The sequence below is a fragment of the Tursiops truncatus genome, chromosome 1, assembly GCF_011762595.2.
Source record: "Tursiops truncatus isolate mTurTru1 chromosome 1, mTurTru1.mat.Y, whole genome shotgun sequence".
Taxonomy (NCBI): domain Eukaryota; kingdom Metazoa; phylum Chordata; class Mammalia; order Artiodactyla; family Delphinidae; genus Tursiops; species Tursiops truncatus.
The window spans coordinates 97,137,112-97,164,889 of NC_047034.1; the positions used below are offsets into that span (position 1 = coordinate 97,137,112).

The window sequence follows — 27,778 nt, forward strand, 5'->3', positions numbered from 1 at the left end:
TAAAATTTTTTTCACAGATAATTCATATTTTATTAACAATAAAAAAGATATAAGTGATAGAACATTTTAGAATCCCATAATAAAGACAAGGTTTTTCCTTTGCGACAAAATGTTGTCTTGGAAATTATATCAGAAACATCTATTTATTTATAAATAAAATATTACAGATGTGAACTGTATAATCACAAAGTTGGGGTAGCAAATAAAATAGGGTAGCGAATAAAATATGAAAAATATTTTTAAATATTTTTAAAAAGAACATACTCCACAAATATACATCTCCAAAAATATTTTATAATAAATAAAGTTTGGAGACAAAAATGGGATTACCTGTATACTCATAAACTATTTAAGAGGTAAATACAATGTATCTAGAGTACGTATATTTGATCTAACACTAAACATTAAAAAATAATCGGGCTTTTCTTAGAGATTAAAGTGTGCTTAAAGATGATTAGGTAGGCCTTTTGCTCTTAAGATTTAAGGTTGATCTTTTGATGCTATTTCTCTCAATATATTTTCAATACAGAGGCAAGAACTTTTACATTTACTAATAGACACAAGAATTATTCCACTGGATTTGCTTGGCTATACTATGTCCTCCTGCAAATGGACTCTGAGCGCTTATCTGGACTTTCTGGCAGAGAAGTGCAGGTATTTAGGAATTACTTTAGAATAGCTTTAGATTTGGCAAGGACTATGAAAGACAGCAATTAACTTTTGGAGGGATGGCACAAGATATGGGTAACTACCTAGCCAGTCAGATGAGTGAAATCACCTTTACTACTAAGGAGGAGATGACAAACAGCCCGATTTCCTTTACATTCTTGCTGGATAGCCTTCTGATTATCTTTGATTTCTTTGTCTCTAACGTTATCAAGAATGGTCTGATAGTAAGAAAAAGAGGAATTTACAAGAGGTGTCTCGAAGCTATGGTGAGGGATAGAGTTAGGAAAAGGAGCTGTGTTTGTGCATGTATGTTGCACATTCTTAACATCTGCCTGCTCACCAGCAATGCTGAGTCCCTACTATGATCAGGTCCTGAGCTGCATGTCACACATGGCATCTCATTTAACTTTCTCCGTAACTCTTAGAGGTAGATTTCTTCCCCCGCATCTAGCTGGTCCAAGTCTTACAAAGTAGACTTTGCACGTGATGAACGTGGGTCCATGTAACAGTGCACTTTCAACATCCTTCCACCAGCTCTCAATTATGCTTTTCCTCTCTTGAATTATTTGGCAAACTCAATCTAAGTTGATTTTTTAAAAAAAATATTTCCTGCCCCCCCACTTTAATTTTATTTATTTGTGCTCCTTAAACCTCTATTCTCCTCCAAAATACAGTTTCTTATTACCTTCAATAAGATGAAAGAACACATAAATTGAGAATAAAAGTAAACATTCATTCAACAAATCTTTAAGTGCTTACTGTGTCCCAGGCATTAGCCCAGGAACATGACCAAGAGCACAGGGGTGAATACGAGAGGGAAGGTCCCTGTTGCTGGGAGCTTACAACATAGTAGGGGTTTCAGACCCACACTGCATTGGGCATTCCCTCTTTGTCACCTTACCAACTACCTTAGAGTCTATCAATGAGCTTGTTCTTTTTGCATTAAAAAAAAGGAAGTACCTCCCAACGTAAATTTTAAGAAATCCAGAACATCTAGATTCAAAAATTTCCCCAGAAAAGGAAATGTATCTTTATATCTAATAAATATCCTTACTGCATCTTTCTCAGTTGCCTTATGGTATTAATAAGTTGTATTTACCTCCTCTTCTCTTTTTTCCATGAATTTTAAAAATTTCATAATCACACACATTTATAGGACAGTGATCTAGAGCCTGCGCTCTGAAATCCATGGGTGATAATCTTGACCGTGTTGACCTTAGCTAACTAAATTCAGTTCTGTGATAGGCTGCCGTTTCCTCATCTGTAGAATGAGGAAAAAGAAAGTACCTACTTCACAGGATTGTTTTTGAACAACATGTTAGCAAAGTGCCTGGGACTTAAGCATTTAATACATGTTAGGGTTAGAGTGGCACTCCAGAGTGATTATGGAAGGACAATTGTTAGGGTCTCGGAAATGTCCTGACTGAATCTGCCAGCTCACTCACTTCTACTATGTTAGGGAATACTTACTGAGGACATGCATATAAAAGGAACAGCCATAGGGGAAACAAAGAGACATTAATAGCTCAGAAAGCTCCCCAAATGCTCCAATATGCCTGAGAGTATTGGTGGCTGAATGGACAATGTGGCCATGCCAAAAAGTCTATGTAAGGCCATTCCAATCAGGCTCTCCTCCAAATCAGATGGGCAAGGCCAAGAAGTCCAGAAATTACCTCCATTTTGAGGAACTAGGTTACCACATTACGTCAATAAATTATTCCACTCTAATACAAGAAATATTAGTATCTTGCTAATTTATGGAATGATAAAACCCTAAGACAAACAATGCAGATGGCTCTTCCCACACTGATTCTGAAAGTTCCTTAAAATATACTTCCTAGTAACCAAAAAAACCTGTCCAGCAACTTAAGAAGACCCCCTATACTTCCAAACATTCTCTTATGCCTTTAGTTTTTCTTATTTACCAGAGATCAGTTTTTAGAAAACATATTAGTTCCTTCAAGAACTATTTGTTGAGCACGTACTATGTGCCAAGAGTACCACGCTAGACACAGTGCCCCTATGTGAAATATTTTCCTTCTTTTCTCACTCAGTTTTTGGCACACTGATGTCATAGAGGTACATCTTTACTTAAATCAGAAAGTCCTCCTAATTCTGATAGTTTCATGATGGGACCAGTACAGAATGACTTAATGTGTGTTTCTTAAATTGGGATTTCTATATCCACATCAATACTCAGTGATAACATAAAGGATTGCCAATGTCATAAATAAATGTGGCATAATCTTGTCATAGGTATTTTATGGAGATCAGAGAAAAATATTTTTAAATTAACATAAACATAAATATATTATGGAGTAGTGATATTCATATGAAACTTTAAAACAGGACACCTTAATGAAATTTTGATCTTGCACTCGCCACGAATGGGTCTCTGACTACTGAGGTATACATTCCAACTTTCCTATACCAAAGAAAGTAAACTCTTTTCATAAAAATGTTTGAACTACACACTGCATTACAATGTGTTAGAAGGAAATCTGCTTGACTGCTGAACTACATATTTAATAAAGATTAATATACTTTGGCATGATAATTCTAGGTGAGTTAATTGCCATGATTACCAAGTTTTATCAAAGTATCATTTATAAAAATTACAGACTGAGAAAGCAGCTTCCCCATAGTCTATTTCTCCAGGAACAGCTGCCAGGATGATAGAAGGAAAGTCAAACTTTTTTCAACGACTTTGATCTATCACTGCTGAACAGCAGTCTAGGGAAAATTTCACTTACCTCTCTAAGAAAGAACCACCGTCTCTGACTATTTAATCATCCCCATCCTTCATCACTTATCCCTGACATTATAATCTACAACTAGTGGCAAGTAAGCACCCCTTTTCCTCACCCTATGACTGTCTCTATTTACAAGTACAGCAGTAAGTTCATGTGGGCAGCATGATTAAAATTTAGAGTCTCTCCAATATCATGACTGAGCTCCTAACATCTGAAGAACTTACAAGGGTCTGCTCCTAATGCACTATTGGAAGAGTTATCTTCCTAATGAATGATAGCAATCTCACACAAATTAGTCTAGTATGTAGAATTTATAAGGATAGCATGACCTGGATACAAAAACTGACATTTCTGGTACAAGCAATGGTAATTACAAATCACTCTCCCCCTGCCCCCAGCTTTATTGAGGTATAATTGACAAAGAAAAAAAAATGTATATGTTTGAAATATACAACATGATGACAAATCATTCTTATTCAGAAATATAAACACAAAAGTCCTAAAAGTTGAGGTAGCCAAATCCAGCAAGGGCCAAGTTGAATTTATCCCAGGGATCCAAGGATGGCTAAAATGAGAAAATCTCTCAGTGTAAATCACCACATTACGTGAATGATGAAGAAAAATCATACACTTACAATGAGTCGGTACAGGAATCCACACAATAAATTTGAACACCCACTTATGAATCAACTTCTCATCACATAGGAGTAAATAAAAACTGCCTTAACCTGATTAAAATATATATACTTTAAAACGTTTAGCAAATATCAATACTAATGGAAAAAATCCTGAAAGCATTTACTTTAGCATCAGGGATAATACAAGGATGTCCCATCACTGATAACTTTACAATGCATTTTTTAGCCAGCTCAATAAGAAATGAAAAAATAAATACAAGGTATAAAGATTGAATAAATGAGACAAAACTATCAATATATACCCATAAGGTTTTCTACATAGAAAATCCCAAAGAATGTACAAAGAAATTATTAAAACTAAAAATAATTTAGAAGATTGCTGGATATAAGATACATATGCTAAAGTGAATTATATTTCTATACTCTGGCTCAAAAAAAGTTAGAAAATAAAACATTTTAAATATATAATTTATGATAAATACAAACAAAACATAAGGTACTTAGGAATAAATTTATGGAAAGATATAGAAGACCGTTTTGGAAAATAACATTTTAAAACTTATTGAGAGATATCAAAGAAGACAAATAAATGGTGAGGTTTCTAAAAATTATTCCGTTTTAAATCTTGTAGCTAGTTCTCTTTCTTTTAATTTCAGTTTAAGTATCAGTTCCTCAGATAGTCCTTTTCAGACAGCATTTATGTTCAAAGTAGGTACTTTTTCACTACTCTCTCCATCTCAGTCCACTGTTCATCTCCTTAATATTCATTAGAACAATTATTTTTTGTATGTTTATGTACTTTCCTGTTAGAATATAAGTTCTAACATGGGCCATGTGTCTACCTTTTGGCCACTATATCCTCAGTACTTACTATGTTGAAATGTGATAAATATTTGTAGAATAAATGAATGATTTCAGAAAAGTAAAATATTAGTAATGAATCTAGGCTTGTTTTACTACTGCCTTTCCAAGGATTGTTTTACCACACTTTGAAATACCACAGAAACTTACAAGCTGCCTGTACCTAAACCTAAAGGTATATATCACCAAAATTTTTGAGCAAAACAATACAATTTGAGGATAACAGCTATTCTTACTTAAAAATATCTTCATTGTTTTCTTTTTAAAATGGCTTCTCTATTATTGCCTTTTATGGAAATAATTAACCATTCAATCTATTTATTCAAGTGCTAAAACTTTCTCTTCATAATCAGAAAAGCTGAGAAATTATCATTTTAAAAGTTCTTGAAAATAATATACCTAAATAAAAAGATTTAGATTGCCACTCCATCATAAGACAATAGAAAATTCAAAAATTCAATTCTAATCTGACAGCTACTTCTTCTTAACAAGTATTAATTAAATTGCAGGGGAGAGAGAAGAGGGCTCTTAACAATAAAATTACATTATTTTCTGATTTGTGAGAGGGGTAAGATGTGTCTGAAAAATTAGCTGCTTGATTATACAATGCTGCTCAGGCATCCATGTGATTACTACATGTGAATGCCTTTTTTATATACTTTACAATACATACTTTTCTTAAAAAGTAGAAACCTCTCTTCCTGAAATTCACTGCAAATTTTGTTATCCAAATGTAGCTTGTTCAGTAAAGCACAATGTATTTTCTAAAAATGACAAATTAAGTCATAAAACACCCACAAATATAGTTGATACATCACCTTTCAAGTCAGTACCTCCAACACCATTAACGTCCTTCGAATAAGGAATAATCATAATTTTCTTTGACACTGGAAGCAACAGAAAGCCAATTATTTAAACAGCCCCATTTTAGGAAATGTAGTGATCCCTTTTGCATCCTTTGTACAACAGAGGCACAGTAAAAATATATAGGATGGAAGAGGATTCATTTTTTCCAGGTGCTTCCATGAGTCCGATTAATATAAACCTTTTAAAAAGGAATGATGTGGCTCCTAAGAAAAAAAATTTTTTAATCAGGGTCTTTTAACTCTTTCGATATAATTTCCTATATTTGTTTCTGAAGAACATAATCCAAGCCTAGAAAAGCTATATGCTATACTATCATTAGGTTTTAATAAAGTTATAAAAATTATTTCAAAGCCAAATCTAAACATTTATTTTATAGACCTTCGCAGGCCATACAATTTTCTGCCATTAAATATTTTTATTCACTATTTAACCAAACAATACCTCTACTATTATCTCATTTAATTCTCACTATACACCTATAACGTAAATATTGTTTTACTAACAAGAAAAAGGAATGCTTACTGAGGTTTAAGTTACTTTTTTGTAACTTTTTTCCAGAATCCAGATTCTCTAATTTGTGATCCAACCCCACCATATTACACAATTCCATAATGCGGCCCATGAACCTCAAGACATATATAAGACAGCTCACAGGCTGCATGAAGGAACTCCCATTTATATTTAACTCTTTTTAATTGACATAAAACATTATACTAGTTTCAAGTGTACAACAAAGTTATTTGATATAGTATATATGGTGAAATGATCACCACAATATGTCTAGTTAACATCCATCACCACACAGTTACAAATATTTTTTTCTTGTGATGAGAACTATTGAACTTTTCAGATCTACTCTCTTAGCAACTCTCAAATATACAATACAGTGTTATGAACTACAGTCACCACCCTATACATTACAATCCCATCACTTATTTTATAACTGAGAGTTTGTACCCTTTGATCACCTTATATGTAATTCTCATATAATGTTTTTAACTTATATGCATAGTTTATAATACAGATAAAATATATGAGTAAAGTAGTGCAAGTAGATAATTTGTAAATTTAAAATGTACACGTACTGGGAGGTGTGCTCAAAAATATTTAGGTGATAGAGTACGTTATCAAAAAGTCTGGTGACTGAAATGTTATCTTTGCTGAAGTACTGTGTACATCAGACTTTTAATCAAGTGATTTTGCTTGATGTTTTTTCAGACATTCATCTCTTTTCTATCTGAATCCCTACCAAAGCTAAAACCTTCAATAGATATGGTCTTTCCTCTTTGACTCAATCAACCAAACTACCATACATAAAAAATACAGCTCTTAAAGTTGCAGCATATTCTAAAACAGAGCTAGCCAAAAGAACTTTCTGGAATGAGAGAAATGTTCAACTTTGGAGTGCCCAAAATAGTAGCAATAGCCGCATGTGCCTTTGAAATGTGCTGGACCAACTGAAGAACTGAAGTTTTCCTTGTATTTAATTTAAATTAATTCATATTTAAATGTAACTAGCCACATGTGGTTAGTGGGTACAATACTGAATAGCAAAGCTCTAGAGAGCTGTGATCAATATAACTGGAATAGCATATGTACTCAAGTATATAAATTTTAGGGCTTCCCCCCCAAAAAAATATCCTTTAGTAAACCTGCTTTTACATGGTTTCCCAGAAATCCTCTAATATTAATGAATATTTTTTCAATTACTTCATTCTAAAGACATGACGGTATTTTAGAATATTACCTTGAAACAAATTCAATATTTGGTACTTTTGGATATATATAGTAGTTTACTAATAGAATTCGTTTAGTTTAGTATTTTTTTAAGGGAGACAACACACTAATTATTTTTAGGAAATAACTTCATAATTCAAATGTTTATTATCATTACAAATAAGTATTTTAAAATTTACTTTTAAAAGCACTGCAAATCAACAAATAAGAAGGATAAGTGGGGGTAGACAAGTTCCACCACATATAAAACATATTTTAAAACATCCATTACTGAAACAGTACAGTTCTGCTGCTTAATTAACAGGCCAATCAAGGGAACATACAGAAAGCCTTAAAACAGTTGCATGTGACAACAAAAACTGAGTATACTTCAAAGGTAGCGTTGCAAAATATTGGGGAAAACATGACTACTCAATAGATAGCTTGGGCACAGCAGGATAGTTATCTGAAAAAATATATAGTTGAACCCACACCTTACATTTATAAACAGAATTAATTCCAAATGGCTCAAAGATTCAAATGTAAAAAAGAAAACCCCAAAAGTTAATAAAAGAAGTGTGATACAATTCTTTTGTCATCCTAACTTGTACTTGAAAGTAAAATCCTTTAGAAAAAGATAGATAAATCTGACTTTATAAAAACTAAACTTTTCTGTACAGAAAGATCACTATAAAGAAAACTAAAATACAGTACAAATGACAAAAAGGACTAATTTCTCAAACAAGAATTTCTTAAAAATCAGGAAAGATCAAGAATAGGTAAAATCTAATGAGCAAAAACCAGACAATTACAAAAAAAGAAAGACAAATTTTACTTAAACATAAAAAATGCTTAACCTTGTTCATCATAAGAAAAATAAAAATTAAAACTACGAAGGGATACTATCTTCACTTAACGGATGGCAACGATTCTACAGTTTGATAACACTGACAAGGCTGGGGTGGAGGGTACAGGAGTAAACAAGCAATCAAACATGTTGGTGAGACTGTAAATAGCTCTCCCAGCGGAAAGTAATTTGGTGGTAGTTCTAATAACATCAACAATAACATCAGCTAATTCTTTTAGCTTTTCCTTTGTACCAGGCACTATTCTAAGCACTTATGTGTTACACATTTAGCCCTATGAGCTAGGTACTATTATTTCTTCTATTCTACAAACTGTGAAACTTGACCAAGGTTGCACAATTAATAATGAGCTATCAAAACTGAACAGTCTCTGGTTTAGCAATTTCAATTCTAGGTATTTATTCTACAGATCTACTGGTACATTCACAAAATAATACACATACAAGGTTATTCACTGAAGCATTGTTTATAGTAGCAAAAGGTTAGAAATAAATGTTCACAGTTGGAGTCAGATTAAATAAATTCTGGTACATCCATACATCAGAAGACCATGTAGCTGTAAAAGACCAACAACTGGAAGGATCACCAAGATATGTTATTATATTAATAAAGCAAACTATAGAAAACTTTACAGCATATTACTACATTCACTAAAAAGTAAAATCAGAATGTATCTGAATTTGTGGTACATCCATAAAGAAACCTGGAAGGCTACAAAAGTAACTAACAACAGTATGTACTTGTAAAGTGGGTGGTGGGAATTGGGAAGATAGGATATGGGGATGGGAAGGAGACTTTTCATTAAATGTGTGTTTTAAAATGTATGAATTTTGAATCATGTGAATACATTACATATTTGAATAAATCATTTTGGTTTTTTTTTTAAGGCAACATGCTCATTGCTTACATTAGAGATCAAGAAATATATTTTTGGGGACAAATGAAATGTTGACATTCCTAATGTTCTATAAATGAGCACTGGTGGCTGGAGATAACATTTGAAGGGACATATCACGTAGGGACTAAAAATGAGGCACAGACACAGAGACTCTGAGCTCCTTTTTCCTGGTTGTTGAACTGTATGAGTATATAACCTCTTCCAATGAAAAGAGAGTCAGATGACTCAAAAGAAGTGTTGAAGATGCATGTGCGAGTGCAAAAGGTGATATTTCTACATTAATATATTATTTAATGTGTATATTAAAGAACCACATGTTCATATATGTGTATGATCTTAAATGTGCATGAGTAAGTTAATCTAAATATCATAACTAAAAATTTGACGCTGGACAAAAACCTTGTTTTTTGGTGTGGAATCTTCTTTGGGAAACTTGTGTCAGGGTGTCCTTACATTTGCATTTCTACATGTGACAGTGATGACCACACCTGGCATATGTGCATGCGCCTTTCATATCCTCATTAATGGAATATGCAGGATGTGTCCAGCATTTTCCTGGTGTGAGGGTCTGTGACAGATCTTTTAATGCATTAAAGATTTGTTCTGAATGCATTTCTTTGTCCTTTCTCTTACTCATTTTAGATTAAAAGCTTCTACATCAGAGGGTGCCAGCAGCAACAGAACCTGCCTCCTGGGAAGCACAGAACCTCTGCAAGTTTGTAGCTTATTTTGAAAATGCACCTGGTGATCACCAGGTGCATTTTCAAAAAATTCTTCCCCTCTTCCCCAGCCACACAGCTACTGAGAACTACTGACACACATCATGCCTCCTTAATTCATTTCACATTTTCTTTTTTACTGAGAGATAAGCAAGGCAGGTCAATTTACTCTAAAATTCATACTATTAAAACTGCCAGTTCACTGTCACAGAATATTTCAAATCACCAATAATGTTCTGTGGCAGGAATGGCAAAAAGAATTTATCATGCGTGCCAACTCTAACTGATCGGTATCAGTCATATGAAGCACGTTGATATGTATCTTTTCAGATGTCACCCTAGAATACAGTTTTTAAGTTACTGGCACGATTTCTGGAGTCCTGCTTCGACAACCTCTACATGTGCAATATTGAGCCAGTAACTTTTATTTCTCTGTACCTCAGTTTTCACATTCGTAAAATGAAGAAAATTATAGTACCTACCTCACTGTATTGTGTGGGACTTAAATGAGACAATACACGTAGAGCATTTAGAACTCTGCCTGGCACATGGTAAGTGCTTAAAGAATGTTAGCTGTCATTATTATCATCATCATCAGTTTTAGCATAACATACTGATCTGGTTAAAATAAAATTCTATATAGGAATTCCTTGAAAGAAGGCAAAAAGAATTTCAACTTTCCCAGATCACAACTCTACATGTTCTAAAGTGTTTCCAAGTTGCAATTCCCAATTTACTGTGAGTTCTAAATATATATATATTTGGAAGCGATTGAAAAAAAAACACTAAATTCTTAAAATTCCTTTTTTGTTTTGATCTTAGTAGAATATAATTGTTATTTATCTTCGAAGTCTCACACCCTTCTAGACTTCAAACCCACCTATCAGGAAAAGAAAAAAAGGGTAAGAGACCAGGGAGTATAGTGCCAGGTTATAGTTCTGGTTCTACTATTGAACTAACTGTATAACTGTGGACAAATCACTTAATCTTTCTTATCAAAATCTCCACTACTACCACCTTAGTTTATGCCATCATCATCTCCTTCCTACTGCACTGGACTCAACAGTCTTTTTGTTTCCCATGCAGGAAACAGAGTGAGCACATGAAAACAACTGTCAATTCTTCCTTTTCCCTTTCTCTTCTTGAACAATTCAGTCCTAAAGCTTCTTTGGTAATGCAGAGCAAGGCTGGTGTCCATTCTGGTGGAGGAAGGAAGGCAAAGTCATGGTGGCCCAGAGCAGGATATGAAGGCATTAGCAAGATGATGAGGTCTTCCCTGCAAAGAGTGGTCCAGAATGGGAAGTAACAGCACAAGCAGGGTGAGAAGGGTGTGTATTGCGTGTGGGCAGCATGGGGGAGCTGAGGCTAGCACGGAAAACAGACTCCTAGAGTGGTAAAGAGGATACTCTTGCATGGGTGTGGTCCAGTGCAGGGTGTGGAAACTTGCGTGGGGTGAGGAGTACCTCCACTTAGGAAAGAGCTATGAGCTCTTGAGCTATGCAAGATTGTTTGCAAACAGGGAATCAATCAAATAAATAGATATGTAAAGGATAATGGGAGCCTGTTTCTCACTGTCAGAAAGAGAACCACAAATATTGAAAGAAAGAAAACTAGAATGAACCCTCATGATATTGGATTTAAGTTGTAGGCATTGGTATGAAATTGTTATTTTTAATATTTATAAACAGACAAATCAATATAGATATAAAAATGTGTGATTATACATTATATTCCTATCTATATATCCATAGATATGTTTCCTGTCTATGTCCACTCAGATCTTGGAATAATGTTACCTAAATAGCAATGAACATATCTAATGCCAAGATACTATATTCTAAACATAATTTTTTCCACTAAAACTAACCAGGGCTTGTTAGGAAAATGGCTGATTCTGGGGCTGGAGCAAGAAAAGTACAAGAAGAGCCTAGAAAGTCTTGTTGTACCAGAAAGAAGTAAAGAATGATGGGAACATGTTAAAAGGAGGGAAAAAAAGACAGCTTGAAGATGGTCCTACTAGCCAAATTGGAGGCAATTTGTGTATCAAAATACATAGTGATAGTAATGGACTAAAACACACTGACTAAAATAGAAAAGCGCACGCGCGCACGCACGCGCACACACACACGCACACACACACACACACACACACACATACACAAATCAATTTAAAGTTTAGGGCTTCCCTGGTGGCGCAGTGGTTGAGAGTCCGCCTGCCGATGCAGGGGACACGGGTTTGTGGCCCGGTCCGGGAAGATCCCACATGCCGCAGAGCCTGCGCGTCCGGAGCCTGTGCTCTGCAACAGGGGAGGCTACAACAGTGAGAGGCCCGCGTACCGCAAAAAAATAAATAAATAAATAAAGTTTAAAGTAAGGTAAGGAATGATATAATTATAGTCTCAGAGTAGCTCCCCACAAAATGTTTTTTAATTACAAAGGGAAAGGAGTGATTTTACAGTGGAGAAGCTTGGCAGACATCACCTTAATCGAGTGAGATCAAAGAGTATATTGTTAATGGGACAAATAAAAATCATGTGCTATCTAACAGGTAGATTGCAGCATCACTTGAGTAATATTCCTGTCAAAGATTGACAGTTTAAATCTAATCATAAGGAAGTATCAAACAAGTTAATATTGGAGGTATTCTACACAATATTTGGCCTGCAATCTTCAGTGTAATGGTCATAAAAGTCAAGGAAAGATGAAAAACTATTCTAGACTGAAGGAGACATCTAACCATTGTCAAGAACATTACAGATCACTGGCAAAATCATTCAGGGGTCTGTGTGTTAGATAATAGTATTGTTTCAATGATAACTGATTGATACTGATAGTTGTATTATGGTTATATAGGAGAATGTCCTTGTTTGTAGGAAACATACACCTTTAAGGGGTCATGAGCATAAGGTTTGCAGTTTACTTTCCAATGGTTCAAGGAAAAAAAAAGATTTTTAAGTTGTACTTGCAACTTTTCTATAGATTTGTCACTTCAAGATTAAAAAAAAAATTTTTTAAGCCTATAATATACCAAATCAGAATTCTTCCGTGCTTGAACTCTTCAGTAGCTCCCCACAGCAACTAGGATGGAACCCATGGCCTACATGTTCTCATCTGCTTGCTCAGTCCTCACGCCCCAGCTGCTAATAAAGGGGTACTTCATTCCCTATACTCTAGCTACACCAGATATAACTAAAGCTCCTGGAACACAGGAAGCTAATTCCCATTTCAGAGTTTTGCACGGATTCTTCTTAGAACACTTGTGCCAGATTTGGGAATGACTGCTGCCTATCAGCACTCAGCTCTCCTCTCAATGTCACCTCCTCAGAAAGGCCTTCTCTTCCCCTCCCGGTGTTCTCCATCACATTACCCTGTTTTATTTTCTTCATAGCACTAAGCACTATCTAAAATTATCAGAGTCATTTATTATTTTTTTCCTTTATTTTCAGTATCCCCCCCCCACCACACACACACACTAGACCATAATTTCCTTGGGGACAGGGGCTATGTCAGTCTTGGTCACTGCAGTGTCCCCACCATGAAGTGCTTAGATGGGGAGGGAACTCATAACTCTTGGCTGACTGACAAGCTAGGCCTCAATTTTCTTATCTACAAAAGTGGGAATAAAGTATGCCTAACGTGTAGTATTATTCATTGGATAGTAAACGTAAATTATTAAAACAGTGCCTGGCATACAACAGGTACTATACAGATGCCAACTGTGCTTCAGAAAGGAAAGCACTAGTTTGGGTCTAGAACCTCTTTGAAAGTTGAACGGAGCTTTGATTGGGGCATTTCCCCTTAAGTCTGCTCCGCTATTGACTAAGCTTTAGTAGAGAGAAAAAGTTTACTCTCCAAAACCCAGAAATATAATAAATCAAAATGCAATTAATTTGGTGATATGGCACTGTACTAGAAGAAAAACTACTGGTTCTGTTCTTTGTAGAAATATAATTTTTTTATTTTTAGAAGTACTATTTAAAAACGATTCATACTTTAAATAACGTTTTATGATACCATTACATGTTTTCCAATATATTAGCCTTTTATACTTTCTTCTTCTAACTTACCAAAATTTTTACTGACACAAGCTCTAGATTTATAAACATTAATTCATCTTCAAAAAAAGTTTCTTCAGAGTAAGCATTATTTCTGCCTGTTCGTGGATAAAGAATACTTAATATGTCTGATTAAGGTCACAAGTTAAGTAAAAGTGAATCAAAGCCCTCTCCAGGCTTCAGACTCCCAGCGTGTTCCTGCTCTAAGCATAATCATGTATTTATTGAGTGCCCAGGCAGGGCCAGGAGTGAAAGAGATATGTAAGACAGACCCTTAGGACACATTTCTTATTAACGAAAAGTCTAAATTAAAAGGAAATTGAATCTATTTTGAGTTTCTATACGGGAAAGCTGTTTAAACTATTATATCTATGGTAGGCAGAGCTCCACAAACCAAACCACAAATCCACAAGGACACTATAAGTAGAATTTCTTAAATCCTGAGAAGAAATGACTGGAATTTTAAACTACCCCTTTTACTTAACCATCTGTTACTTTTTCTGTTGCAGTCAAGACAGTGGGGAAAAAATGTTCCTAGAGAAAGACACAGAGCTTACAATCTTCCCTTAGAAAATCACCTACACCGATGTTACACTGCCTCTTTTCTTCAGTATTTCATTGTCTCCCCCCTGCCCCTGTCCACCCTCATCCACCACAAACGTACACAGCCCTTATTCATCAGGACTGTAAGTTTATGTGTTCCTTTTTCAAATCAGTAAGCCTTAATATGCAGTAACTTCCCCAAGCAAATTTCACGGGTAAAAATTTTGGAAGTAGTACAATTTTTTTCACCTCACCCGCAAACACCTCCTGACTAATTTTCTGGGTAACAGTTAACACGAGTAATTTGGTGTTCAAGTTTGTGCTCACATCAGATATGCTGGCCTTGGAGGATTCCGAAAGAAATAACTAAAAAACACGTTTTTTGTGTCAAAAATACATTATAAAAAAATGTGCTGATCTTTGAAATTTTTGGAATATTTTACCTCTAGTCATTTATTAATTTGTTCCTTGTTCCATATTAGATTTAAGATGGTTTCCAAAATTATACTCTACAACTAGTTTAAAGGTATTAAGTGGATAAAGACATTAGCACAAAGGAAAATAAGAATAGGGGAATAACAAGGTAAAGCCAGGGGTGAGTTTGACACATAAAAGACATTTGCCAGATAGAAGTGGATCAGAATTGGGGTTCTCAACTGTCTAGAAACTAATGTAAAGAGTGGATAAAGAGTGGGATAGGAACAGGTATAAAACCCAAGATGTGTACACGCTGGAAACAAGCTAACGGCTCAGGAGAAATTAAATCCCATTGTTGGTGCTGAGACATAAATGAAACTTTTCTCAGGGGTCCTCATAAAGGAAAACCAGAATGTAGTCTGTGCAGTTGATGCTTATCATAAGGGATTTATGGTTCTCTTCCTTAAAATGTCCCTTATAACAAAATCAATGGTACAATACCAAGCATTGTTTAGTTAAAATAATTGTTTAGAGTCCAAAACATAACTTTTTTTTTTTTTTTTTTTTTCCGGTACGTGGGCCTCTCACTGTTGTGGCCTCTCCCGTTGCGGAGCGCAGGCTCAGCGGCCATGGCTCACGGGCCCAGCCGCTCCGCGGCATGTGGGATCTTCCCAGCCCAGGGCACGAACCCGTGTCCCCTGCATCAGCAGGCGGACTCTCAACCACTGCGCCACCAGGGAAGCCCCAAAACATAACTTTTTAAGAGTCAGTATAAATTCATATACATTTTAAATTATCTATTCAATTGCCTAAAGTGACCAGGTGGGGCAAGTGGGAGTGGTCACTAGTCAACTCAAGATAATTGATGCCTCTTTTTTTTTTTTTTTAACAATGTGAAAGTCTAACAAGCAGGATTACAGTTATCATTTCCAAACCTTAATCTAGAAAAATGAGACATCCAATATATACTTCAAATACAAAATATTTACAATCTAACACTGGTTAGGTACTGCGCTAAGAGTTTTCATAGGCTGATTTAACAACACTCTAAGGAAGATATTACCCACAACTTTTATAGTTGAGGAAACTAAAGCAAAGAGAATGTAAGTAACTTGTCCCAAACTACAAAGGCACACAATACTGTAGCTGAAATTACATGCAACTCTGCAATTGGGTTTAAGACCTTATATTAAATACTTTTCAGATACTGCTCTACTTGCAATGCCATGAGACAAATAACAGAGGGAAAAAGTAGCCTGGTAAAATCCCAAATAAAGACCTCTCCCCACAAAAAAAAATAAAAATAAACACCCCAGGCTCAACAGACTTATTCATAAGGTAGACACGATTTTTTGCTATTTAATCAAATATCATCCTTTACAAGTTTATATAAATAGCAGCACATGGATCTTTTTTCCAACCACCTGAATGAATGATGCCCTGAATGAGAGGTCTGACTGTGACGGTACGGAGGGAGAGGAATGCTAGGCACCGCCTGGATCTTTGTTCTGGGACGAGAGGCTGCTGAGGGCTTTGTTGATTAAGCGTCACTCATTCACCCAGATCCCCACCCAGTGTTGTGTCTACAGCTCCAATACACAGGTACACTGTGTATGTGAGGCACATATTTATTAGCTGTTTACCCAAAATCCATTCCCCACTCTCCTTCTTACTACATGAAAGAACTCCAGTTTTTTTAGGTATTTGCATCAGAAGGCAGTTTGTAGCTGATCCAAGTCCATTCTGATGGTCCCATTCCCACTCCAAGCAACTGGCTTGATCCATGAACTTTTCAGGACTCTGGCCAATGAGATGTGAGGAGAAGTCTGCTGATACCTTCTAAGATAAACTGATAAAAGGAAACATACAAGAAGAAAGTCCTTTCTCCTTCCACTGGATAGCAGCATGTCCTTCACTGCTGTGTGAGTGTGTGTATATGTACATGTGTGTATCTGTGTGTGTGAGAAATACATATAGATGCAAACAGGCAAAAAAGAAGCAGAGAAATAAAAACAGATACTAGAAAATGAGGCACATAGAAAGGAATAAATTTGTTAAAAAGGGGAGAGGTGAGACAACAAATATCTGAGAAAACGCAGAGCCAACCTCTGCTGCCACCACACACAAAAAAGCTATGTCAATATTATCATTTCTTTAAAGCTTAAAGAGAAGGCACTCTTGCTCTATACATCATTTAGTACACTATCAAGAACATTTGAAGATTAATAACCACAATTTGAGGATGGGAGTAAAAAACTGGTTCAAAAATAGCAACTCACACAGAGCAAGGACCAGATTAAATAAATTTGGTATCTGTTTGTATCTTCTGAATGTGGCTATATGCAAATCCAGACTATAATGATCTTATGAAAATGCATTTTTTATTTTTGTTCCCATAAATATACTGTTGAACAGCTATGGCATTATATCTAGATCCAGCTCTCAGATTCCATGCACATATTGCTAAATGTCAAATGTATTCATATTCATTTATATTTGAATGCTGCTTTGAGTGGCAAACTATAAATCATCCATTCAAAAATAAAAATACAAATAAAATGGATATGCAGCATTATTTAGCACCACAGATGAACTTTATTTATCTTACAGTTAAACAGTGAAGTGAATAAGCATTTTCAAACAGAAGCTCTGACTCTGAAAACTTATAACTAAACTGCAAAAACTACAAGTTCCTCCAAGTATCTGAGTTTTCCTCAAAATCTGTTATTGTTATACCTTCATCTCCACAGACAGAAAATTCCTTACTTTGAATATCTACTTTATTGAATCTCTTCTTTATCAGAGCATCTAATGCTCAATCTCTCTTAAAATGTTTTATTATCTACAGTTGCCTTAATTATTCTGTATCAAGCTGTTTTTATAAATACCTCATAAATGGAGAGGTGGTTAAAAAATTTGAATGACCCTAAATAAATCAGTTTAGTTCATCTTATTGGTCCAATTATTTACCACCAGCCGAAGCTATATAAATACTCTTTCCTTCTCCTCACTAGCCATCCCTTCTTAGATTTTTATTGGTGGAATATGCCAAGGCTCAGTCCTATTGTCCTGGGACCTCTTTTTTTCATCCTTTAGTGACCTCAACAAATGTCATGGCTTTAAATACAACCTATCTGCTAACAACTCCCACATATATATCTCCGGCTGGATCCCTTCCCTGACCTCTGGATTTTTATGTTCATTTTCATATGTGACTCCCTACTCAACACCTCACTTGGGTATCTGATGGGCACATCAACATTATACATTCAAATCTGATTTCTTCACCTTCTCCATGTTCTTCCCAAACCTGTTCTTCCCAAAGTCTTTGCCATCTCAATGCCAACACTTAACTTCCAGTTGCTCAGTTCAAAAATCTTGGTATAATCCTTGTTCACTCACAATTCATAGTCCACCAAATAGCAAACAGCTCTCTGTCTTCAAAATATCCTCAGAATCTGACCACTCCACACCACTTCTGCCCCGGTCCAAACTATGATGTCTCACTGGGGTTGGAAGAGCTAGTCTCCAGCTCTGGCCTTCTCCCAGTCCATACACACTCCACATAGACATTATATTTTGTCCTTCCCAAGCAGAGTAATTGATTTAGAACAATTCTGAACATGTCACTCCTCTGTTCAACTGTCGTCTTCCTATCTCGCTGAGACCAAATCTTATAAGGCTCTACGTGATCTGACCCCTGGCGACCTCTCCGACCTCATTTCCCACAACTCTTCTGCTTCCTCATTCCATTCCAGCAACACTGGTCTCCTTGCTTTTCGTGAAACATGCAGGCATACTTCCACTTTGCACTTACTGTCCCCACTGCCTGAAATTTCTTCTGCCGGGTATTCATGTAGTTCAAGACCTCACCTTTTTTGGGTTTTACATAATCATCTTCTCGGTAAGACCTTTCCTAACCCCTAATTTTAAATTGCATTGCTCCCCAACACTACCTCTTCTCCACACTTATCACTATATGACAATACACTATAAATTTCAGTTGTTGCTTACAGTCTCTATCACTAGAATATAAGACTCATGAGGGCCTTTCTTGACCACTGTCTCCTTAGTGCTTAGAATAGCGTCTTTTATATGTTAGGTACCTAAAAACATTTGTTAAAAGGTTTTCGTTGAATACTTCTACCTTAAATGCCATCTCATCATGACATAAAGTTGCACATCTCCAATTTTCTTCTTCCTCTTATATGCTATAGTTCAATTTGTAAAGCCACAATCTGCTTTCCTTACAATCTAGAAATGTCAAGGGTCACTAAGAACTTGAAACAAGGGCCACCCTCATTCTTTAAGTGCTTCAGATTCTATCTTCCACCTACGTCTCTCTCAAATTTCTCTTCTCTGCAACTCCACTACCACCTCTTCAGTTCAGGCTCTCGCTGAATCCACACAGTCCAAAGAAAAAAGCCCATATTCCTCATCCTGACAATTAAGACTCCTTTCCCATCTGACTGCGGCCCATCTTTAGAGCCACATCCCTCAATTCTCCTGTACCCTGCTCTCTACACATCAAACAGGGTTTCTCAGTTTAGCACACTTTTTTGAGCCTTTACTACTTTTCATAATATCCACTCACTAGTCTTCAAGGAACAATTACTTACTCATTCTACAGGACCCATCTCAAGTATTACTTCTGTAAAGCCATCAAAATAACAACAGCTAACAACCACTGAGTGCTTTCTATGATACAAATAATTGACTTGCATTGTATCATTTGATCCTTAAACAAGCCTATTAGAAAGGTACTAACAATGTCCCCCTTTATACATGATAAAATGAGGCTTAAAAATGTTAGGAAGGGCTTCCCTGGTGGCGCAGTGGTTGAGGGTCCGCCTGCCGATGCAGGGGACACGGGTTCGTGCCCCGGTCCGGGAGGATCCCACATGCCGCGGAGAGGCTGGGCCCGTGGGCCATGGCCACTGAGCCTGCGCGTCCGGAGCCTGTGCTCCGCAATGGGAGAGGCCACAACAGTAAGGGGTCCGCGTACCGCAATAAAAAAAAAAAATGTTAGGAAATGTGCCTTAAGACTTAATAAACAGATAAGCTAAGATTTGATCCCAGGTCTATCTAATTCCAAAGCCTAAATGACAAAACTCTAAATCAACAGCTGAACTGACCTTCAAATGAGTATTCTACAAGTCTTTACTGAGTTTAGGTCACTTCGAAACAATTGATTTTATTGTTGTGAGATAAGAAGTACAAACCACAAACTCTAAGAAGCAGCCACTTTACAGCTACCCAGATAATAAATCAAGGAATTCGCTATAAAACATTATTTTCCTTTGCAGGAAAACACATAATTTTTGTGGGCATGTTTGTGTGATAAGAAAAAAGTAATAATAATGTCATAATTGCCAATTTACAGCATATACAAAGTTACAGGCACGGTAAAAGACAAGAGCCTTGTATTTGCATGCCACGTACCCCACCTGATAAAGATCACCTGATATGTCTAACATGACCTCCGGAATGTTACATCAGTGCTCTACTTCTACCCAATAATTATAACTACACTAGTGTTTGCCCTTCTTGGTAGGGCTTCATTTCACTGACCTTTGCATTATGAGTTGCTTTGCCCAGTTTGCATATAACTTCCCACCCAAAGGTGACTTTGATGGAGCTTCTGAAGGTAGCCCCAGCAGGTCTCCATAGAAATGGCCCCAGGGTTGTCTCCAAAGTGCCCTGCTTGAGTTGCCATGGTAAACAACCAGGCTAGATTGCTCTATTCAGTTCTCTGCCAGGGTCTCCATGGTGACTGCAAAGGAGGGCTCCTTTTAAGGACCTCACAAGGGCACGTTTCCATGGTGACCCTATCCTGCATATTTCTAAGCAACTTCCCTTCAGTTGTTCTGCAACCAATCAGAGCAGGTTCATTTTGAGAGTAACCCTGGAAGGTTGCTCCCAAAGATATCATCGTAACACACAGGTATTTGGAAGTGAGGTCTGTAATCAAATAAACTGCTTGAAAATGTAAATGGTACCATTCACAAATCATTAAATTAGTTCCTATGCATTTTAGGATCTGTTTTTGATGGGTAACAAAAAAATACTTTCTCTGTTTCAAACCTTAATAAAAATTATCTTACAGAATATAATGCAGATAATTAAAGTTTCAAATTTCTCCAATCTTACAACATAGCAGCTAACTAGGTAAAAAATACTTTATAGTGGACATGTCTCACACTCACACACACACACACACACACACACACACACACAAAATGAAATCCAAAATACAGATGGATCATCAGGTTATAATGAGATATCAAGGAAATTTTTATAGAGCAAAAGACAAAATATTTGCAAGTCAAATGAAAAGAAAAAATGTGTTTTTTAGTTGAGTTGGGAAAGCCTAGCCATATTTGGGCCTAAACTATTTTTTCCTGTGTTTTTGTGGTTGGAACAATCCCAACTACTCTTCCTTTCAATTTAAAATACGAATATAAGCCATTCTGAACAGATGCTTGGTTTTCAAGCCATTTTACTATTCTCCTGAAACTTTAAAATACTGTACTTTTCCTAGTATTTAGTCAAGGGCAATATTTTATCTAATCACAAATTTCAATATCCCACAAATTTAAATATCTTTAGAAATTATTTAACAAATAAAAACATTCTACAGTTACAATGATACAATTATAATTGTTGTACATGTGCTCACCCATCTCTGTTCATTCCAGTTGACTTTTTAAATTAAAAAATATATATGTACATATATGTGTGTGTATATATATTATATAAATATAATATATATAAATGTGTATATATATTTATCCCTTACTGTATTGAGAAGGTTAATCTTGGATTTCCTCTTTTTTCTCCTCATCTTGAGGTAAAAGCAAGAGCTCCCCCTCGACCACTAGTTCCACTTGTTCTACATTTTCTGTTAGTCTCTCTCACAGATTCCATTCTCCTACTCTGTCCACAGCAGCCCACCACTCCCCGCTCACACTCCATGCAGGAGAATAAATTTGAGTTTGAAAAATAAGCATAGTTAAGAAAGGTGAGGATAATTCATAATCACGTTTTAGTGAAATCTCAACATTTTACACAAAGTCTGATTTTGTAGAGACTTATTGCTTCAAATGTTCAATATGTTTTTATGAAGCCAAGCAATCACTGCAAGTTTCATTCATTCACAATATTTATTGAGTGACCACCATGTACCAGGCACTGTTCTCTGGGCTGAGAATACTTCAGGAAACAATTAAAAAATTCCTACCCTCAAGGTATTTAGATTATGGACAGGGAGAGAAAGAGAAAGATAATACAAAGAAAACCAGTAAGAATTTCATCTTTTGTGTTAGAAAATTATTAAAGCTAGAGAGAAAATTAAAGAAGGGAGGAGGGAGGTTAGCTCCCAAGCCAAGTTGGGATGGGCAGCAATAATACTATGGATTAATGGGGGGCGGGGGGGTTGGGGGCTGGGGGGGTGTTTCGAGGACTCCCCCATTCACCTGATGTAAGTGTACTCTAAACCCTTAAATTAAAAATAAAATTAGGAAAGTCTCTTTCATAGAAAATGTAATAAAAGTTAACAAAGTAATGAGTGATTTCTCCAACTTTTATACTTGCTCTCTGAGAGGCAGCATGGTCTGAGGGAGGCAAGTGATACTCTTACCTCCAGTCCTCCTTCTGTTTCAAGAACTATATAAATTTGGGCAAGTTACTCTATGTTTCAAGTCTCTTCCTCTGTTTTAAAACGATAACAATTCTGATCTGATAGTATCATGACAACATGCAAAGACAAGAAAATATAAATGCTAAACTATTGTGCGTGAAAATATAATGTCTGAAATTTGCTTTAGAGTACTTCAGAAAAAAAAAAAAAGTGAGAAATAGCCAGGTGAAAAAAACTGGGCAAAATGTTGGGAATTAATGAAGCCCAGTGGTGGGTAAATGAGTTCATTATATTATTAGATCACTTTTTATGTTTGAAAATTTCCATGAAAAAAGTATTTTAAGAAAAGGATTAAACTTGAAAACGAAGATACCTCCTTTGTAAAGATTTTTACAATAACCAGAAAAATATGTATAGGAACACCAACTTACCTTGTACAAATTTCTTATAAAACTAGTAAAAAGTAGATTTATTTACTGAGTACTTACTAACCTTCTGGAACAATGTTAGGTACTTTTTTCCATACTTTCTGAATTCAAGCACTCTAATTTAAAAGAAATTAACTTCATACTTTACTCATTGTAAGAAAAAATATAAGACAGAAAGGCAGAAAAGCATCGTAAGCTTACAGACTCACCTGGTACTCAATGTATAATCGATTTTTGGAAGAAATTTTAGTATCATTTACTGAATGCTTAAAAAAAAGCATGTAATGGAGCTAATACAAATTTTAGACAATCAATTCTACGTGATTATAACAAGAAATTTAAAAACTTACCAGATCAGTATCTGCCTTTTTAGAGGTCAAAGCTTCAACTTTGGAATCCAGTTCTGCCTGTATTTGATCTCTTCTTTTCATGACACCCTTCATATTAAAACACAGGAATGAAACAGGTTGTACTTAGTTTTAATAATCTTTGTATAACAAAAATATACATTTGAGAATATAAATACCATCTCTTCCCCAGGCCATCAGTCATCTAGGGGTGTAATGACTTAAAAAAAAAATTAATCTCTAAAAGCTAAACTGATAGCAAGTATTTAAAGGAAACTTTTTCATAATCTTTTATTAGTTTTCCCAATGTACACCTTACTGGTTTAAGTACTTTATGTACAAAAGACATGTTTTGATGGTGCACTCTAGGCAGGTACAGTTCTTCAAAAAGAGCAAAGAACTAAAAAAGTCAATAGGAGCACTGAAAATACGTGCTATGGTGTAAACTGGTTGCAGTTGGGAGGGCACATGGGCTACACATCTGAAAGTATCTACAATCAGCCCTCTTATTGGACTCCAAAGGCATAGTTAATCAAAGTCAATTACAGTGGGGAATCAAAATTGAAGTGTGCATTCACATCTTAAGATTTTATTTTAGCTTAAAATATGTAAGTATTAACCGATTAGCCAAGACTGAGGAGAAAGCATGGCGTCTGCTCTGACTGAGAGGAGTTCCATCTTGTTTTCTTGAATAACCATGATTTCACGTTTCAGTCAATACACCCTGGTGAAGGAATTTGAGTGCAGAATTCATCTACATCTTTTATAATGTTTTCTAGTCTTTTTCAATGTCTTTCCCTTGGTGACTAACTTTTCTTCCAAGACAGTCTTTGTAGACACCCAGATTCTTTTTATTTGTACTCATCTTTCACTGGTTTCCATAGTATTAATTAAATAATGAAACTGTAAAAATGAACACAAATGTCCTAAACAGTTCAAGGCAAAAATAAAACTAACTCTGGGTAAGCAAACAGTTCAGCCAGGGAGAGCAGAGTTGCAGGACATACAAGAGAAGGGCCTTAGTGAAGTACAGGTCTTTTGGGTATTTTCAGAGGAAGGGAAGAACCTTAACCACAAATCAGTTAAATGGAACCAGATAAGCTGGCTCTATAGTATTTGAGAGAATATTGAGAGGCATTAAGGATAAAAATCATCCTGAAAATGACTCACCCTGGTTTTGTGCCTGGTGGAATCAATCTTAAAACGTTCAAAAGAGATTAACATTTCTCTTGTTTTCAAAGAAATGAATAGAAAATTCAACTAATTATCACAAATTCTTTTATATTTACTTCAATGTTTAATGGCCATTAATGTCAGGAACCCCTTCCTTTCTCTAACCCAAATGACACATACTATAATTTAGTCCCATTAATTTTATGTATGTTTCCATAAATATGAAATATTGTGCTTCATATAGATAGAAATATTTTAAGTAAGAGGTGACTTCAGAAGACAACTAGTAAAAACTGCACAAATTTAGTCAAGGCATGTATTTTTCATTATTTTAGCTCACATTGAAGAAAATATTCCAATATAAAACAGAAGCACAACTTCAATATATAAGTGCTATTGATTATACCCTAGGAACCTACAAAATAATGCAATCAAATGAGGACCTATAAAATAATTCAATTCCGGTTGCTATTATAATTTTTCCACACCTTTAATAATACAGGATTTAAATTGCATAATTTCCATCCTGACATAAAGAGCAAAACATCTAATTAAGGGAAAAGAATATAATATTTTTAATGATAAAAATCAGATCTCTTTGAACAGCCACACAAGAGAGATCAATAATGAAGTAAACCAATGGAATGTAGCCAAGGAAATTGATGGAGGCAAGGAGGAAGCACCTCAGCAGTGAAACATTAGAGGACTTTGGGAAGCAGGGAGGGTGTGTTTATGGGAGGATCACAACAAAGTCAAGTAACAGCAGAAATCCGAAATACCTACAAAATATTTAATGATTCTGTGAAAGGAAAACCTAAACATGATAAATACGAAAGAGGCAGATATCATGCTGAAAGGCTAAGAGAACTTTTCTTAACAAGACAAAGTAAGAAAAATTTTTTAATCCTCCTATATCAAGAGTACATGAATACAGAAACCAGACATGGATTCAAGTCTAAATGGCAGAAAAAATGGACTATAACTGAATGCAAGCTGACTCCTTCCCCCACTGTCACCCTACAACACCAGAAAGCTGAGGGTATCAGTTCAACTGTGCAAGGTATTGTGAGCAGAGAATAATACTGGATGAAAAACATTAGCTTTGCAGACAGAATTGCTAAATTCAAAATATCTGGAAACCTTAACTTGAACTGAGGAGGTTAAATGCAAAACTCTGATATAAGAGGAATAAAAGCCTTTTCAAATAGTGAAAGAAACATGTTAATTTGAAGGATCTCTTTTCAGAGGCACCCAGAAGACAGAACAAATATCAAGATCCTACTCAAGTACTTTCTACATAATGATACTAAATATATTGCTAAATCAAATGTACCTAGAAGCAAGAAAGCAACTCTTTCATGAAAGAAATTTCTCAAGTGCTGAAAAATTTTAAAGTAAAATTTTAAAAGGCTGGAAAAACTAATCATACTCCCTATGTAAATCTTGACTGAGGATGCTTCAAATCTATCTTATAAACTGTTGTTGCTACTGTTGAAAATTCCTGTCTTTTATTAACACATTCTTCCACTCATCAATTCATTCATGCAGTGAACAAATATTTACGAGTATCTACACGCAAAGCATCCTTCTAGGATGGGAAGATAGTGGTGAACAAAAAGAAATAGAAACTGCCTTTATAAAGCATATAATCAGGTCAGGAACCAAGGCAGAAGTAGAATTAGGTGTTCTTACCATTAACATTTCACTATAAAGCACATACTCATGTACGACAGGAAGCAGGGCCTCTGAGAGTCCAGACATCCGTTTTTCAGTGGCCTTACAGCATCTGTCAATGCAGCTGGCAACACCTTTTAGAGTATCAGCCAGATCTTCTTCTGATGCTGACCACAGAATATGAATTGGGCCATATTCTTTCATTTCATCAAAATATTCTAAAAAAAAATAAGTTCTTCAATTTACAGGAGTTTTCAAAATCCCTGTATTACAGACAATAAGAAAGGACCTTATTTTCTCATCGTGCACATGTTCTTGTACATGAACATAAGAATATGGATATCATCTTTCATTAAATTGACCTGTCATCCCAATCTGCTCAACTGGTCCTTGAATGAAAACTTTCCAAGTGTAATCAGTAACATGCTTTTTCATTCTCAAAAGTGTCCTGGCTTGGGAGATAAATTATACGATCACTGTATCTATCACAGACTTCTGCCTACCAAACAAACTATACCTGAATACCTCATAGGCAACGTGACCTAAACAAAACATGTCTTCTTTTTCCTCTTATCCTGTTTACATATCCTCTTAATGGTAATTGCTTCCAGAGATCTAAGCAAAAAATGTGGGGTCATCCTAGACCCTAGACTCACACCTGCACAGAGCCAGTCAGCAATTCCAATATTTCTAAATCTCTATCTATCTAACCATCCATCCATTTACCCACCCACTTACCTACCCACCCACCCACCTCTCCGCACTTCCACTGTCATCAGCATCTCTAACCTGCACTACTGCAAGGAACTTCTAACAATTCTCCCTCTTTCAATTTTTGTCACAGTATATGAACAGTGAAGTTTCTTAGCTGAATTAGAAAGTCCTTTATGATCAGTCCCTACCTTGCCTCTCCAGGTCTAACTCCTCAGATTCTCCCCCAAAGATATTTTAATTCAAGCCAAAATAACCGCTCATTCATGAATATCTCATGAGTTCTCCTAACTTAAACAATGCATGTATCTTTTAGTCTTGCCCTCTACCATTTCTATCATCTAACAAACTACTTCTAATCCTTTAAGTCCTAACACAAACAAATCTCTTCTGTTTCTGTTCCAAAGCCTTCTTAGATGCTTTGTCCTCAATGAGTCTATTATAATTTTATACTTCTATTAAAGCCTATCATAATTTAATACTTCTATTATCCCACTTTATTATAACTGCTTGCATAACTCACACACGCCTAGGCCACATGCTCCAAGACTCAACTGGGCAGGGTCTTATTATTTTTTTAATCTCAAAGCCTAATACATAATATATTCAATATATATTTTCATATCAATGAAAGAATGAATAACAAAAGACTATTCAATGCTTGATAAGCCAAAAATTTATCCAAAAATTTGGATTTCATTTTAAAATCTGAATGCTTTTATATGTTTGCTTTCACACTATCAACTTTTTATGACAGACGGCTTTTTATGGTAGAGAATGCATGAGTAGTGAGTGTTTTTGGTT

The 27,778-nt window shown here is 35.6% G+C and overlaps 1 protein-coding gene across 9 annotated transcripts in view; it reads right to left on the minus strand.

Annotated features, from left to right (window-relative positions):
* The window catches only part of SNX7 (sorting nexin 7), a 98,318-nt gene that overhangs the window by 27,206 nt on the left and 43,334 nt on the right, over positions 1 to 27,778 (minus strand). For all 9 annotated transcript variants that reach the window (XR_012334406.1, XR_012334398.1, XM_033863077.2 and 6 more), the window contains 2 exons: positions 26,282 to 26,481; positions 23,420 to 23,506 (listed from right to left, as the gene is read on the minus strand). Coding sequence is in view for 7 of the 9 variants with exons in the window: in XM_033863077.2 (XP_033718968.1) it covers positions 23,420 to 23,506; positions 26,282 to 26,481 (287 nt within the window). In the remaining 2 variants the exon portion in view is untranslated. The remainder of the gene's footprint in view (positions 1 to 23,419; positions 23,507 to 26,281; positions 26,482 to 27,778) is intronic.